This window comes from Schistocerca piceifrons, chromosome 1 (genome assembly GCF_021461385.2).
Source record: "Schistocerca piceifrons isolate TAMUIC-IGC-003096 chromosome 1, iqSchPice1.1, whole genome shotgun sequence".
NCBI lineage: Eukaryota > Metazoa > Arthropoda > Insecta > Orthoptera > Acrididae > Schistocerca > Schistocerca piceifrons.
The window spans coordinates 550,560,569-550,575,963 of NC_060138.1; the positions used below are offsets into that span (position 1 = coordinate 550,560,569).

General features: G+C 39.1%; 1 protein-coding gene across 2 annotated transcripts in view; it reads right to left on the minus strand.

Annotated features, from left to right (window-relative positions):
- The window catches only part of LOC124787872 (ER membrane protein complex subunit 2-like), a 79,650-nt gene that overhangs the window by 14,597 nt on the left and 49,658 nt on the right, over nt 1-15,395 (minus strand). For both annotated transcript variants that reach the window (XM_047254853.1, XM_047254845.1), the window contains exons 4-5: nt 2,106-2,249; nt 1,815-1,971 (exon numbers count right to left, since the gene is read on the minus strand). In XM_047254853.1, the coding sequence (XP_047110809.1) occupies nt 1,815-1,971; nt 2,106-2,249 (301 nt within the window). The remainder of the gene's footprint in view (nt 1-1,814; nt 1,972-2,105; nt 2,250-15,395) is intronic.

Here is a 15,395-nt window from a genome sequence, read left to right on the forward strand (position 1 = left end):
CTGATATTTCTAGTACTTTTTCACTTACCTTTCAGTATATTTTAATGAAATTCCAGTTTGTTAAAGGTCAGTTTGGTCAAATTACGGCTGTTAGTGAAAAACAAGAGTCCGGAATAATTTTTTTAACAATGAACGCATCATTGTATTGTATTGTATTGTATGTTAAGCGGGGACCTATAAACATCAGAGAGGCTCCATCCCTGCAGCAGCCGCAGTAGTCCACAACCCCACGATGGCTACCGCAGTCCACTTCACCCCTCCGCCGCCCCACACCGAACCCACGGTTATTGTGCGGTTCGGACCCCAGTGGACCCCCCAGGGAACGTCTCACACCAGACATGTGTAACCCTTATGTTTGCATGGTAGAGTAAGGGTGGTGTATGCGTACGTGGAGAACTTGTTTGCGCAGCAATCACCGACATAGTGTAACTGAGGCAGAGTAACGGGAACCAGCCGGCATTCGCCGAGACAGATGGAAAACCACCTAAAAACCATCCACAGACTGGCCGGTTCACCGGCCCTCGACACAAATCCGACGGGCGGATTCGTGCTGGGGACCAGGCGCTCCTTCCCGCCCGGAAAGCCGTACGTTAGACCGCACGGCCAACCACGCAGGCATGAACCCATCATTATCCCACATTTATATTTCACCATGTAATTTTCAACAGTATGTAGTAGTCAGGGAAATAATTTGAAAATTTTCAGTTATGTACTTTTTGTAATAGAATTAAATCAAAATATTAATTAGTATTTTGAAAAAGGTTGTTAATAAGAAACTACGTTTTGTTGCATATCACTGGAAAGAGCATGAAAAATGCTGCAAAATGACACCTTTCCCAGCTCTTTAGCTCAATTAGGGCAGCTCCTAGGGCAATTTTAAAAAAGTCCGTTCACGCATTTTTGGCAAGTTTTTGAAAAGTTTACATGACCATATTTCAGGAATGGTTTGAGGTAAAAAATTGAAATTTGGTATTTTTCTTAGTTTCAGCACCCACTATAATTATACCAACTTTCAGCAAAATCTAAGAGGGTGAGGTCAAATTTTTATTTAAAGTGTTTTGATTTGACATGGAATGACCCACATGCTAAAGTAAGAAAAAATTCCACTCAGACAGAGAGGCTAATGGAGACAGGTGACCCATCAGTGATGCCAGCAGCATCTATTGTCAGACTGCCAGAAAGAGAACTGGTAATGTCTCTGACACTATATTTCATCCTTTACATTACAGACAAATGCAAGACATTTACTGACTTTAAATTGTTCAGTTGTAGAACGTCCTCAGTAAGATTTTGATTATTATGAATACTTATTGCAAAAAAAAGCCCAAATTTTATACACTTACACTTTTTATATACTCATGCATTTTATATCACAATATTGTGAAAAGGAAATTTGCTACTCACCATATAGCGGAGATGCTGAGTGTGGTTTCAGTTGCCTGAAACTGCAGTTGTGTGTGTGTGCGAGTTGCATTTGAGAGAGAGAGAGAGAGAGAGAGAGAGTACTGTTGACAAAGGCCAATGGCCGAAAGCTTTAATTGTGAGAGTCTATTTGTTGTGCCTATCTGCGACTCAGCATCTCTGCTATGAGTAGCAACTTTCCTTTTCATAATATTGTTACATTACATCCTGGATTTTCCATTGTTTGGTACACATTTTACATACTTGTTCATCTCAAACACAGTATCACTGTGTAAGCAAATAAAATGAGGCAACAGAATATTAATGAATATATATTCCCTGCTTCAAAAGTATTGCTTGAGTCAATGTAATTATTTAATGGCGTAGGTGACAAAACTAGACAAAACACTAACCTGTGTATACTTTATTTCAGCATAACGCTGATGTATTAAATGAGAATGTGGATTGTGCAGTAACAATTCTTCCATACAGAAAGCCGCACGAGCTAAATCTTGTTCCATTAGGTAGAGCTCACAAAGTTCTTGCCAGCCTTCTTGGTCACTCATAAACCTGTACAAATTTTTGAAATTGTGTCTTTCACCAGAACAGTAATGAAAATCATCTTCATATGAAATTGCATCTCCTTTTTAAGCATATTTTAACACTGAAAAGTAGGTCCACAAGTATGAACACCAAGAACTCACTTTTTCAGGTAGTCTGTCAACTCTTTAATAGCTTCTGGAATTTTGCCCCTTGCTTTAAAAATTGCTACACGCCTTTTTCGAGGTGCTGCATTAGTTTCATCTCTTTTGATTATTGAATCCAACAACTCTAGTGCTTCATCATACCTGAAAAATAATACTATTTTATATCTACATACATGAAGTCTTAACTTATTAAATGGCTGGTAATAACAACACATTCTGAAACATATCACACATTGACTACCTTGGCCATATGATTGAACTGCTTCCAGACAGCATGCTAAACGTTTGAAATACCTCATTTTTGGTCCACCTAAATAAAAAAAAATTGCAAGGAGTCTCGTGTGATTGCTTAACAACTCACAAAATTTCTGGAAGTTTTGGTAGGAAACTCTTACACCATTTTGAAGAATCATCGCTGCTGGTGAATCTTGTGTCTATTGTTATGATACTAAAACGGAACGACAGAGTACAGCACGAGTCCAAAAGGGTCAGTTTTGCCCAAAATAAGCATGCGTCTAGAAATCAGTCACTAATGCTTTCAAGATCACACTGTTTGATTATCGTTGCGTGGTATACGCACAAGTTCCCTGTGGTTGGACAGTAACTGCACAGTACTAGAAGAATGTCATACAACAACTGATGAAAGATCATATCCTAAAGAAATGGACGGAACTCCACAGAAAGTGGAATCTGCATCAAGACAACATATGGCCTCGTGCTGCAGCAGCTGTTATGACTATTAGGTAAGAAGGGCATTTGTACAGCCCCTCCCCCTCCCCCTGCCACCAGCCCACCCACCCTTATAACCCTGAAGTTGCTATATGTGATTTTTCTGTATCCTACTGCAAAAAATGACCTCATGGGATGTCAACTAGACTCCGAAAATCAGACAGTGAAGACTTTAGAGGCAATTTTGAAGTGATTATGAAGAAATTGATTTGAGGATGTCTTCCAAACGTGGCTGAGAACACAGGACAAGTAATTTGCTCTTATTGGTGACTATATTTAAGGGGAAAATTTTGATTTTGATTGATTATTTGGTAAAAAAGATTTTTTCAGTTTCAGTCTCAATCTTTGCTGAATGACCTTAGTAATACATTACCAAGCCAAACTATCAGGAACAACAGTACTGATCTGTCAGCAGAATAATGTATACGGGAATCAACTCTTGGCCTTTTAAGTCCTATTTCAAGCAGTATATTATTCAACTTCAGATTTGATTGTTGGCTAGCTTACTTCGAATCATACACAGTCTTACGTAAGAAATGTATCTGGACACTTTCTGAGTACATCTCTGGTGGTGACACACATTTCAGTGTTAACACCCCCTAAAAAAGGATATTTACTGCATCCATCATATCCACATCTAGGCTGTACTTAGCATCTGAAGCCAAACAGGTAATGAACTGAAGAGTACCTTACAAGTGGTGAGTAGACTTCCTCATAATCAGCGGCTTTTCTTTTCACACATCCTTCGACCACTAATCTTGCCTTATGTAAAATTATTTCTCCTTCCTCATTTGTCCTTGTTTCAAATGTCCACTTAAAAGGTAAAATACTTTTTCCTTCACGAAGATATTTATCATGAAGGAGTCATATTCTTCATACAACACTATCTTCCTCAGACATGGAACTGAACAAAATAAACTGATGTCATCCTCCTGTTTCTCTCTGTATTGAATAATCTCTTTCCTTGGATGCACGCCGTAATCTTGTGTCAGTTATCCATCGATCTTCTCCCATAAAGTATGTAGGCATCAGCATCATTGTCATAGTCATAGTCATAGTCATAGTCATCATCTGATCAACATTCAAAGTCATTGCTCCTCCCCAGGATACACAAAACTTCTCTCGTAGCATCTGAAACTGGAATTTGTGCAGTATTTTCAAAATTTTCTCACACGAACAAAACAGTCCTGTGATGAAATGCACCACCCTTTGCTGGATCTTCTTTCTTTCTCTCCTTTATTTATCTAGCTTGGTATGGTCCCGAACTGATGAGCGATACAAACTGGTCGAAAAAATATTTGATAAGCTACTTCCACCATGGATATATTACATTCATTATGATTCTCCCAATGAATTTTAACTTGGTACATATTTTCCCACAGTTTGTTTTAAGTGGTCATTTCATTTTAGGTCAACCTGGACGGTTACTCCTACGTATTTCACAGTAATTCCTGTTTCCAGTTATTTATTGCCATTAGTGTAACTAAACAGCAATTGACCTCTTCGCCCATTCTGCTACTTCGTTATGTTTATCAAATGACTTTTTTTTATATAAACAATACTCCTGCCAATTTTTGGTGCTTTAGCAGAATTGGACAGACACTTTAAAACCCCTTTTCGATGAATCTCTGGAAACTGTATTATTTTTTCCTTAAATATCGAGTTATCTCCAATATGGTAATGAAGTGCCACATAATAAAAATTTCGAAGTTTTGAAGCAACATAGTTAGGTCTATTTGACCATAAACATACACAACTTGACAATAGCAAATCCTAATCTACACTGAAGTACCAAAATAACTGTTATACACATGTGTATTCAAATACAGAGATATGTAAACAGGCAGAATATGGGACTGCAGTTAGCAACGCCTATGTAAGACAAGTGTCTGGTACAGTTGTTAGATCAGTTACTGCTGCTACAATTGCAGATTATCTAGATTTAAGTGAGTTTGAATGTGGTGTTACAGTTGGTGGACGAGCAATGGGACACAGCATTTTCGAGGCAGCGAGGAAGTGGAGATTTTCCCATATGACCATTTCACAAGTGTACTGTGAATATCAGAAATCTGGTAAAACATCAACTCTCCAACACTGCTGCGGTTGGAAAAAGATCCTCCAAGAACAGGACCAATGACTGGATAGAATCCTTTACAAATTGCTGCAGATTTCAATGCTGGGCCATCAGCAAGTTTCAGCATGCAGACCATTCAACAAAACATCATCAATATGGACTTTTGGAGATGTAGGCCCACTCGTACCCTGACTGCACAACACAAAGCTTTATGCCTCACCCGGGCCGTCAATGCTGACATTGGACTGCTGATGACTGGAAACATGTTGCCTGGTTGGACGAGTCTCATTTCAAATTTTATCGAGCAGATGGACGTGTACGGGTTTGGAGACAACCTTATGAATCCATGGATCCTGCATGTCAGCAGGGGACTGGTCAATCTGGTGGAGGCTCTGTAATGGTGTGGAGCATGTGCAGTAGGTTGATATGGGACCCCTCATACTTCTACATAAGACTCTGACATGTACATAAGCATCCTGTCTGATCACCTGCCTCCACTGTGCATTCTGACAGACTTGGGCAATTCCAGCAGGACAATGCAACATCCCGCACATCCAGAATTGCTGCAGAATGGCTCCAGGAACACTCTTCTAAGTCTGAACACTTCTGCTGACCACCAAACTCCCCAACATCAATGTTATTGAGCATATCTGGGATGTCTTGCAATGTGCTGTTCAGAAGAGATCTCCATCTGGATTTACGGACAGCCCTGCAGGATACATGGTGTCAATTCCCTCCAGCACTGCTTCAGACATTAGTTAACTCCATGCACTTCTGCGTATTTGCGGGGACCCTACACAATATTAGGCAGGTGTACCAGTTTCTTTGGCTCTTCAGTGTGTATACACGGGCATGCTGAAAAGTAATGCCTCTGACTTTGTTTTACTAACATTCCACATCTTTATTCTTCATGTTTACATATTTATATCTCAGTATAAGGTAATTGGATGAAAAAAAAAATTACTCACCAAGCAGCAGCAAGAGAATGCACATATATATATATATATATATATATAAAATATTTTACTTACGCAAGCTTTTGGAGCCAGTGGCTCCTCCTTCCAGCAGAAGGGTGAAGGGGAAGGAACTGGTGAGCTTTAGGAAAAGTGGTAGTTTGGAAAAGTCACCCAGAACCCCACGTCAGTGGAGACTTACTGGATGGGATGAGAAGCTCTCCAGTTCTTCTCTCTTCACCCTCTTCCTACCCCTCCACCTTTCTGCCAGAAGTGAGCTACTGGCTCCAAAAGCTTGCATAAGTAAAAGCATTTTTAAATGTGTGTTCTCCTGCTGCTGTGTGGTGAGTAGATTTTTTTATCTAATCAGTTACATTACATTTTTACTAGTTTCATTGTTATATTTATATCTCAACATAGTCACGATGGCGATGAAAACATTTATCTCGACAAGAGAGCAGTTTGTTGATACCGTCAATGAAGAATGTTTGACTTTGTTAACAGAGCCACAATCTCATCCCTGTTTGCAAACACTTCATGATTATCAAAGTGAAGTCCTCGATGACATTCTTTAAGTTTTGGAAATAATATGGAGCAAAGTCGGTACTATGTAGGATGATTGATGATAGTGAACCCAATGCTTTGGACTGTTGCAGTGCTCTGTGTGGTCTGGCATTGTCACTGTACACACCTTTCATTCTTCATTCTCTGCAGTTAAAAACTGTAGTACAGCCTGCTGTTTCTCACCACCAGACAGAGGTACATTACACACAGGCACATTACATGCTACAATTCAGAGTGTTCTAGCAGCAGAAGGTCACAATTTGCATCAACAAAATGGGAAAACTCGACTTAGTAGTGTGCATGAAATGTAATACTACAAACGATATTGAGAACAGAGTAAAAAATTTGGAGGCATTACTTTTCGGTATTCCTTCATATTAACTGATGAACCAACCTGATTTCGCACTGGTAGCTCTAAGTATTATGGCTATATGATCAGTCTGGAATAGTGATAATTAGACAACGGATTTTAGGTAAAAACTTATTTTGTTCCTCATTAAATAAAGGCAATAAAAGTTGTACATACACCAATTATGCCAATTTATGATCAAAAACGCTGGTTTTATAGCACCTAAAAACACCTAATTTCAGGTTAGTACCTTATTGTATCTAGACTTTAAAAATCCAATTAAACGAAATCTTTTATGACTAACATTCTCTCATTGTCTTCCCAGCTAAGAATGACAAATATTTTATCGAAAATTGTAATCTTACAGTACCTAAAATAGCTAATTTCATGTTAGAACCTGACTGTACCTAATTTTTAAAAATCCAGTCAAATAAAATTTGTAAGACTAAACCTACTCTGCTGGTAAACCGGCTACTTAGAAAACAGTAATTGAATGACAACTGGTTTGTTTGCATGCGTGAACGCCAATTGTGAGTCAGATGACTGCATACGCCAGGCTGTAACAGCCCACCCTGCTCCACAGAGCATTGTTGCTCACTGTAAACCTTCAAATGGGCCAGCAGGGCACTGAGGAGGTTTGTGATATGCCTCCAGTGCCTTCCCGCCCTGTCAGAACAGCCTATTGAAAACACCTGCACCATTCAGTCGGTCAGCGTGCTGCTTGGATGTGGTGTAATATTTCACAGCTACTGGATTTTTAAAAATTAGATAGTCAGGTTCTAACATGAAATTAGGTATTGTAGGATTTTTAAAAATAAGGTACAGTCAGGTTCTAACATGAAATTAGGTATTTTAGGTACTGTAAAATTACAATTTTCGATAAAATATTTGAGAGTCAAGCATGCCGAAAATAGCCAGTTCCAAATCATCTGATTCGTCATTGGTTACAAGAATTTCCTGGTTTCTCTACAGATGAAAGAGTTATTCGCTGCAATGTGTGCAACAAAGATGTAAGTAAAATGTTAATCTTTTATCTGCTACGTCCACTCAGAGAACAGTGATGCCACTGTTTTTCCTGAGTTAACTTTGACCAGACACATGCAAATGCAGAAATATTGTTTCTAAACCCTTAATGTACATTACTTCTGCTAAGTAGATCTTGTATGTAAATTCTTCCACAAAGTCTTTCTCATTTCTTTTCATTTTTATGGATGTTCTGAACAGAGGTCGCATTTGAGTCAGCATGTTGCGGGGATTAAACACCGGGCAAATTTAAAAAAATAAATCAAACTTGCCACAAAGTTTGTAACTAAACTAAATGCAACAAAAACAAATTTCACATTGACCTTTGTTGAGCCATTGTTGGAGCAAACATATCATTCAATGCAGATGAAAAAAGCCCAATTCGAAAGCTTTCTAGAGAAATACTGTCACTGCGGCATTCCATCAGAATCCACACTGAGAAGTAACTATTTAGATACTTTATATAAAAATACATTGAGCAGGAAAAGGGAAGATATATGCACAATTCATACATGTGGATCTCAATGACACAATTGACAGACAATGTCAATAGGTGGTTAATTTGGTTGTTGAAGAGTCAGGTGCAGACACTCGCTCTGTATCTCATCTGATCTGCAGCAAGGGGCTATAAATGATTAACCAGGAAGCAGTTGCTCACATTGTTAATGAAGTTCTCAAATTACTTTTCCATGACAGTCTAGATGAAAATAAAGTACTTGATAAAGTACTTGCAAACTACACTGATGCACCCACATACATGACTGCTGTTGTTAAATTGTTGAAAGTATTTTACCCAGCCTTGCTCCATATTACATGTCTTGCCCATGCCATGAATTGTGTAGCTGAGATGATACATCTTGAATTTCCACATTTAAATAAGCTAGTTTCAACCATCAAAAAGCTTTTTATTAAACCACCTACAAGACTCCAGTTATTTTGAGAGGAACTTCCCAACGTACCACTTTCACCAGAACCCACACTTACTTGCTGGGGAATGTGGCTACAAGCCATGGAATATTACAGCGAGCATTTGGAAGACATTAAAAACATTGTTCTTAAATTGCGGGAGGAGGCAGTGAACATTACTTCAGCTAAAGATCTTCTAAAGGACCCAACTATTTCCAACACCACCGCATACATAAAATCTCATTATGCATTTTTGGTCCCTGTTATTAAAGCTCTAGAGTGTTCAGGAAAACCAGTCCACACACAACTGAGACTGATAGAAGAGGTGACAGAAAAAAATCAACTTGGTCCCAGATTCTATTGGTATGAAAGTTAATAAAAAACTACAGACAGTGCTACAAAAAAAACCAGGACTGACCACTCTCTGCACAATGGCTGACATCCTATCAGGTAAATCAACAGAACATGAGTGTGCAGTCCCATTTTGCCTAATACCCTCATTTAAATATGCCCCGGTAAGATCTGTTGTCGTTGAATGCAGATTCTCAGCATATAAGATGCTATTAACAGACAAGAGATACAGCTTCTCTACAGAAAATCTGGAGAAAGTGTTGGTAATACACTGTGACTGTAATTATGGACATGGACAATAATATAATGTGGATTTTTGTCAATCTATGTATCTTTCTACACAATAAAATGTCAGATTTTGGTCATTTACTTTTATTTTTTATAACCCATTTTTGTAAGTGATAGAACCTATCTTAGTACCTAATTTAACATTTTTAGAACCTAAAAGTCCAAGGTCTAGTGATAATGTTACAAACAAAAACCTTCCCCCCCACGAACCATAGACCTTGCCGTTGGTGGGGAGGCTTGCGTGCCTCAGCGATACAGATAGCCGTACCGTAGGTGCAACCACAACGGAGGGGTATCTGTTGAGAGGCCAGACAAACGTGTGGTTCCTGAAGAGGGACAGCAGCCTTTTCAGTAGTTGCAGGGGCAACAGTCTGGATGATTGACTGATCTGGCCTTGCAACACTAACCAAAACGGCCTTGCTGTGCTGGTACTGCGAAAGGCTGAAAGCATGGGGAAACTGCAGCCGTAATTTTTCCCGAGGGCATGCAGCTTTACTGTATGGATAAATGATGATGGCGTCCTCTTGGGTAAAATATGTTGTTGTTGTTGTTGTTGTTGTTGTTGTGGTCTTCAGTCCTGAGACTGGTTTGATGCAGCTCTCCATGCTACTCTATCCTGTGCAAGCTTTTTCATCTCCCAGTACCTACTGCAACCTACATCCTTCTGAATCTGCTTAGTGTATTCATCTCTTGGTCTCCCCCTACGATTTTTACCCTCCACGCTGCCCTCCAATACTAAATTGGTGATCCCTTGATGCCTCAGAACATGTCCTACCAACCGATCCCTTCTTCTGGTCAGGTTGTGCCACAAACTTCTCTTCTCCCCAATCCTATTCAATACTTCCTCATTAGTTATGTGATCTACCCATCTAATCTTCAGCATTCTTCTGTAGCACCACATTTTGAAAGCTTCTATTCTCTTCTTGTCCAAACTATTTATCGTCCATGTTTCACTTCCATACATGGCTACACTCCATACGAATACTTTCAGAAATGACTTCCTGACACTTAAATCAATACTGGATGTTAACAAATTTCTCTTCTTCAGAAACGCTTTCCTTGCCATTGCCAGCCTACATTTTATATCCTCTCTACTTCGACCATCATCAGTTATTTTGCTCCCCAAATAGCAAAACTCCTTTACTACTTTAAGTGCCTCATTTCCTAATCTAATTCCCTCAGCATCACCCGACTTAATTAGACTACATTCCATTATCCTTGTTTTGCTTTTGTTGATGTTCATCTTATATCCTCCTTTCAAGACACTGTCCATTCCATTCAACTGCTCTTCCAAGTCCTTTGCTGTCTCTGACAGAATTACAATGTCATCGGCGAACCTCAAAGTTTTTATTTCTTCTCCATGAATTTTAATACCTACTCCGAATTTTTCTTTTGTTTCCTTTACTGCTTGCTCAATATACAGATTGAACAACATCGGGGAGAGGCTACAACCCTGTCTTACTCCCTTCCCAACCACTGCTTCCCTTTCATGTCCCTCGACTCTTATAACTGCCATCTGGTTTCTGTACAAATTGTAAATAGCCTTTCGCTCCCTGTATTTTACCCCTGCCACCTTTAGAATTTGAAAGAGAGTATTCCAGTCAACATTGTCAAAAGCTTTCTCTAAGTCCACAAATGCTAGAAACGTAGGTTTGCCTTTCCTTAATCTTTCTTCTAAGATAAGTCGTAAGGTCAGTATTGCCTCACGTGTTCCAGTGTTTCTACGGAATCCAAACTGATCTTCCCCGAGGTTGGCTTCTACTAGTTTTTCCATTCGTCTGTAAAGAATTCGTGTTAGTATTTTGCAGCTGTGACTTATTAAGCTGATAGTTCGGTAATTTTCACATCTGTCAACACCTGCTTTCTTTGGGATTGGAATTATTATATTCTTCTTGAAGTCTGAGGGTATTTCGCCTCTTTCATACATCTTGCTCACCAGATGGTAGAGTTTTGTCAGCACTGGCTCTCCCACGGCCGTCAGTAGTTCCAATGGAATATTGTCTACTCCGGGGGCCTTGTTTCGACTCAGGTCTCTCAGTGCTCTGTCAAACTCTTCACGCAGTATCATATCTCCCATTTCATCTTCATCTACATCCTCTTCCATTTCCATAATATTGTCCTCAAGTACATCACCCTTGTATAGACCCTCTATATACTCCTTCCACCTTTCTGCTTTCCCTTCTTTGCTTAGAACTGGGTTTCCATCTGAGCTCTTGATATTCATACAAGTGGTTCTCTTATCTCCAAAGGTCTCTTTAATTTTCCTGTAGGCGGTATCTATCTTACCCCTAGTGAGATAGGCCTCTACATCCTTACATTTGTCCTCTAGCCATCCCTGCTTAGCCATTTTGCACTTCCTGTCGGTCTCATTTTTGAGACGTTTGTATTCCTTTTCGCCTGTTTCACTTACTGCATTTTTATATTTTCTTCTTTCATCAATTAAATTCAATATTTCTTCTGTTACCCAAGGATTTCTACAAGCCCTCGTCTTTTTACCTACTTGATCCTCTGCTGCCTTCACTACTTCATCCCTCAAAGCTACCCATTCTTCTTCTACTGTATCTATTTCCACCATTCCTGTCAATTGCTCCCTTATGCTCTCCCTGAATCTCTGTACAACCTCTGGTTCTTTTAGTTTATCCAGGTCCCATCTCCTTAAATTCCCACCTTTTTGCAGTTTCTTCAGTTTTAATCTACAGGTCATAACCAATAGATTGTGGTCAGAGTCCACATCTGCCCCTGGAAATGTCTTACAATTTAAAACCTGGTTCCTAAATCTCTGTCTTACCATTATATAATCTATCTGATACCTTTTAGTATCTCCAGGGTTCTTCCATGTATACAACCTTCTTTCATGATTCTTAAACCAAGTGTTAGTTATGATTATGTTGTGCTCTGTGCAAAATTCGACCAGGCGGCTTCCTCTTTCATTTCTGTCCCCCAATCCATATTCACCTACTATGTTTCCGTCTCTCCCTTTTCCTACACTCGAATTCCAGTCACCCATGACTATTAAATTTTCGTCTCCCTTCACAATCTGAATAATTTCTTTTATTTCATCATACATTTCTTCAATTTCTTCGTCATCTGCAGAGCTAGTTGGCATATAAACTTGTAGTACTGTAGTAGGCGTGGGCTTCGTATCTATCTTGGCCACAATAATGCGTTCACTATGCTGTTTGTAGTAGCTTACCCGCATTCCTATTTTCCTATTCATTATTAAACCTACTCCTGCATTACCCCTATTTGATTTTGTGTTTATAACCCTGTAGTCACCTGACCAGAAGTCTTGTTCCTCCTGCCACCGAACTTCACTAATTCCCACTATATCTAACTTCAACCTATCCATTTCCCTTTTTAAATTTTCTAACCTACCTGCCCGATTAAGTGATCTGACATTCCACGCTCCGATCCGTAGAACGCCAGTTTTCTTTCTCCTGATAACGACATCCTCTTGAGTAGTCCCCGCCCGGAGATCCGAATGGGGGACTATTTTACCTCCGGAATATTTTACCCAAGAGGACGCCGTCATCATGTAATCATACAGTAAAGCTGCATGCCCTCGGGTAAAATATTCCGGAGGTGAAATAGTCCCCCAATCGGATCTCCAGGTGGGGACTACTCAGGAGGACATTGTTATCAGGAGAAAGAAAACTGGCGTTCTACGGATCGGAGCGTGGAATGTCAGATCCCTTAATCAGAAAGGTAGGTTAAAAAATTTAAAAAGGGAAATGGATAGGTTAAAGCTGGATATAGTGGGAATTAGTGAAGTTCGGTGGCAGGAGGAACAAGACTTTTGGTCAGGTGAATACAGGGTTATAAATACAAAATCAAATAGGGGTAATGCAGGAGTGGGTTCAATAATGAATAGGAAAATAGGAATGCGGGTAAGCTACTACAAACAGCACAGCGAATGCATTGTTGTGGCCAAGACAGACACGAAGCCCACACCTATGACAGTAGTACAAGTCTATATGACACCTATGACAGTAGTACAAGTCTATATGCCAACTAGCTCTGCAGATGATGAAGAAATTGAAGAAATGTATGATGAGATGAAAGAAATTATTCAGTTAGTGAAGGGAGCCGAAAATTTTCTAGTCATGGGTGACTGGAATTCGATAGCAGGAAAAGGAAGAGAAGGAAACGTAGTAGGTGAATATGGATTGGGGGTAAGAAATGAAAGAGGAAGCCGCCTGGTGGAATTTTGCACACAGCACAACTTAATCATAGCTAACACTTGGTTCAAGAATCATAAAAGAAGGTTGTATACATGGAAGAAGCCTGGAGATACTGACAGGTTTCAGATACATTATATAATGGTAAGACAGAGATTTAGGAACCAGGTTTTAAATCGTAAGACATTTCCAGGGGCAGATGTGGACTCTGACCACAATCTATTGGTTATGAACTGTAGATTAAAACTGAAGAAACTGCAAAAAGGTGGGAATTTAAGGAGATGGGACCTGGATAAACTGAAAGAACCAGAGGTTGTACAGAGTTTCAGGGAGAGCATAAGGGAACATTTGACAGGAATGAATGGGGGAAAGAAATACAGTAGAAGAAGAACGGGTAGCTTTGAGGTATGAAATAGTGAATGGAGGAGAGGATTGAATTGAATTGAATTGAATTTTATTTGATCCTGTAAGATTACATCGTGTACAGTAAATGTACGTGTAATATAGGACATGTCAAAGTATTAAAATTCTTTATCAATTATTTTTCTACACCTTTAGCTTACATTTTTACATCACTGATAATGAGTAACAATATATACAAATTTAATGGCATAAGTATTCTGCAACACTGTAAAACTCTTTTTCAATGAGATAGTCTAAGTTTCTTTGTAAATTCATTGTGAAGTACACTATCTTGCAGGGTTTTGGGCAGACTTCTTAGTAGTCTGATACCAGAGTACTGGGGTCCTTTTTCTAGCATTGCCAGTCGGTGGGGTATGCTCCGTACTTCATTCTTCTTTCTTGTATTGTGGGTGTGTACACTAGCATTTGTAATCCAGTCCTCACTACCTTTTGTGATGTACATTATTGTTTTGTATATATATAATGATGAAAAAGTTAAGATACCTAAATTCTTGAAACAGTTTCTGCATGTTTCAGAGGTCTTTCTTCTTAAAATGGTCCTAATTGCTTTTTTTTGTAATGTGAACACTCGTTTTGTCTCTTGTTTGTTTGAGTTTCCCCACATCGTCACTCCATACTGTAAGTATGGTTCGAAAAGTCCATGATACACTGTACACAGAAGGTTCTTGTCTGAATACTGTGATAGCTGCATCATTAAGAATATGACAGAGCTCAGTTTCTTACAGACATTATTAATATGTTTTTTCCATTTCAGTTCATTATCCACAAGAATACCTAAGAATCTAGCAGATTCTACTTCTTCCAGCCTTGTTCCGTCAACCTCTAAATCCATGTCTACAGCCTTTTCCTTGTTTTTAAACACTGCATACATAGTCTTTTTTAGATTTATAACCAGTTCATTTTCCAACAGCCATTGAGCTGTGACATTTGCAGATATGTATGCTCTTCTCTCAAGCTGTTCCATATTTTGGTCACTATTTAGTATTGTCATGTCATCAGCATACAATATTTTCTTTTCTTCCTCCTCAACACCTATATCATTAACAAATACATTAAATAACAATGGCCCCATTACCGAACCCTGCGGCACTCCATATTTGATGGATTTGGTTTCTGATTGGTACGAGTTTCCTAATGATACATACTGCTTGCGGTTGCACAAGTATGATTTTATCCATTCACCTGGTTGCCCCCGAATGCCATAGTTGCTTAATTTTTGTATCAGCATTTCATGGTCAATGGTGTCAAATGCCTTTGAAAGATCCAGAAACATTGCAGAGACAACCTTTTTCTCATCTAAGGACTGTAAAATGTATTCTGTTAGACTGAAAATTGCTGATTCTGTAGATTTACCCTTTCTGAAACCATGTTGTGAGGTCATGAGAATGTTATGTTTGTCCAAATAGTTAACTAATCTGGTATACATAAGCATTTCTAGGATTTTTGAGA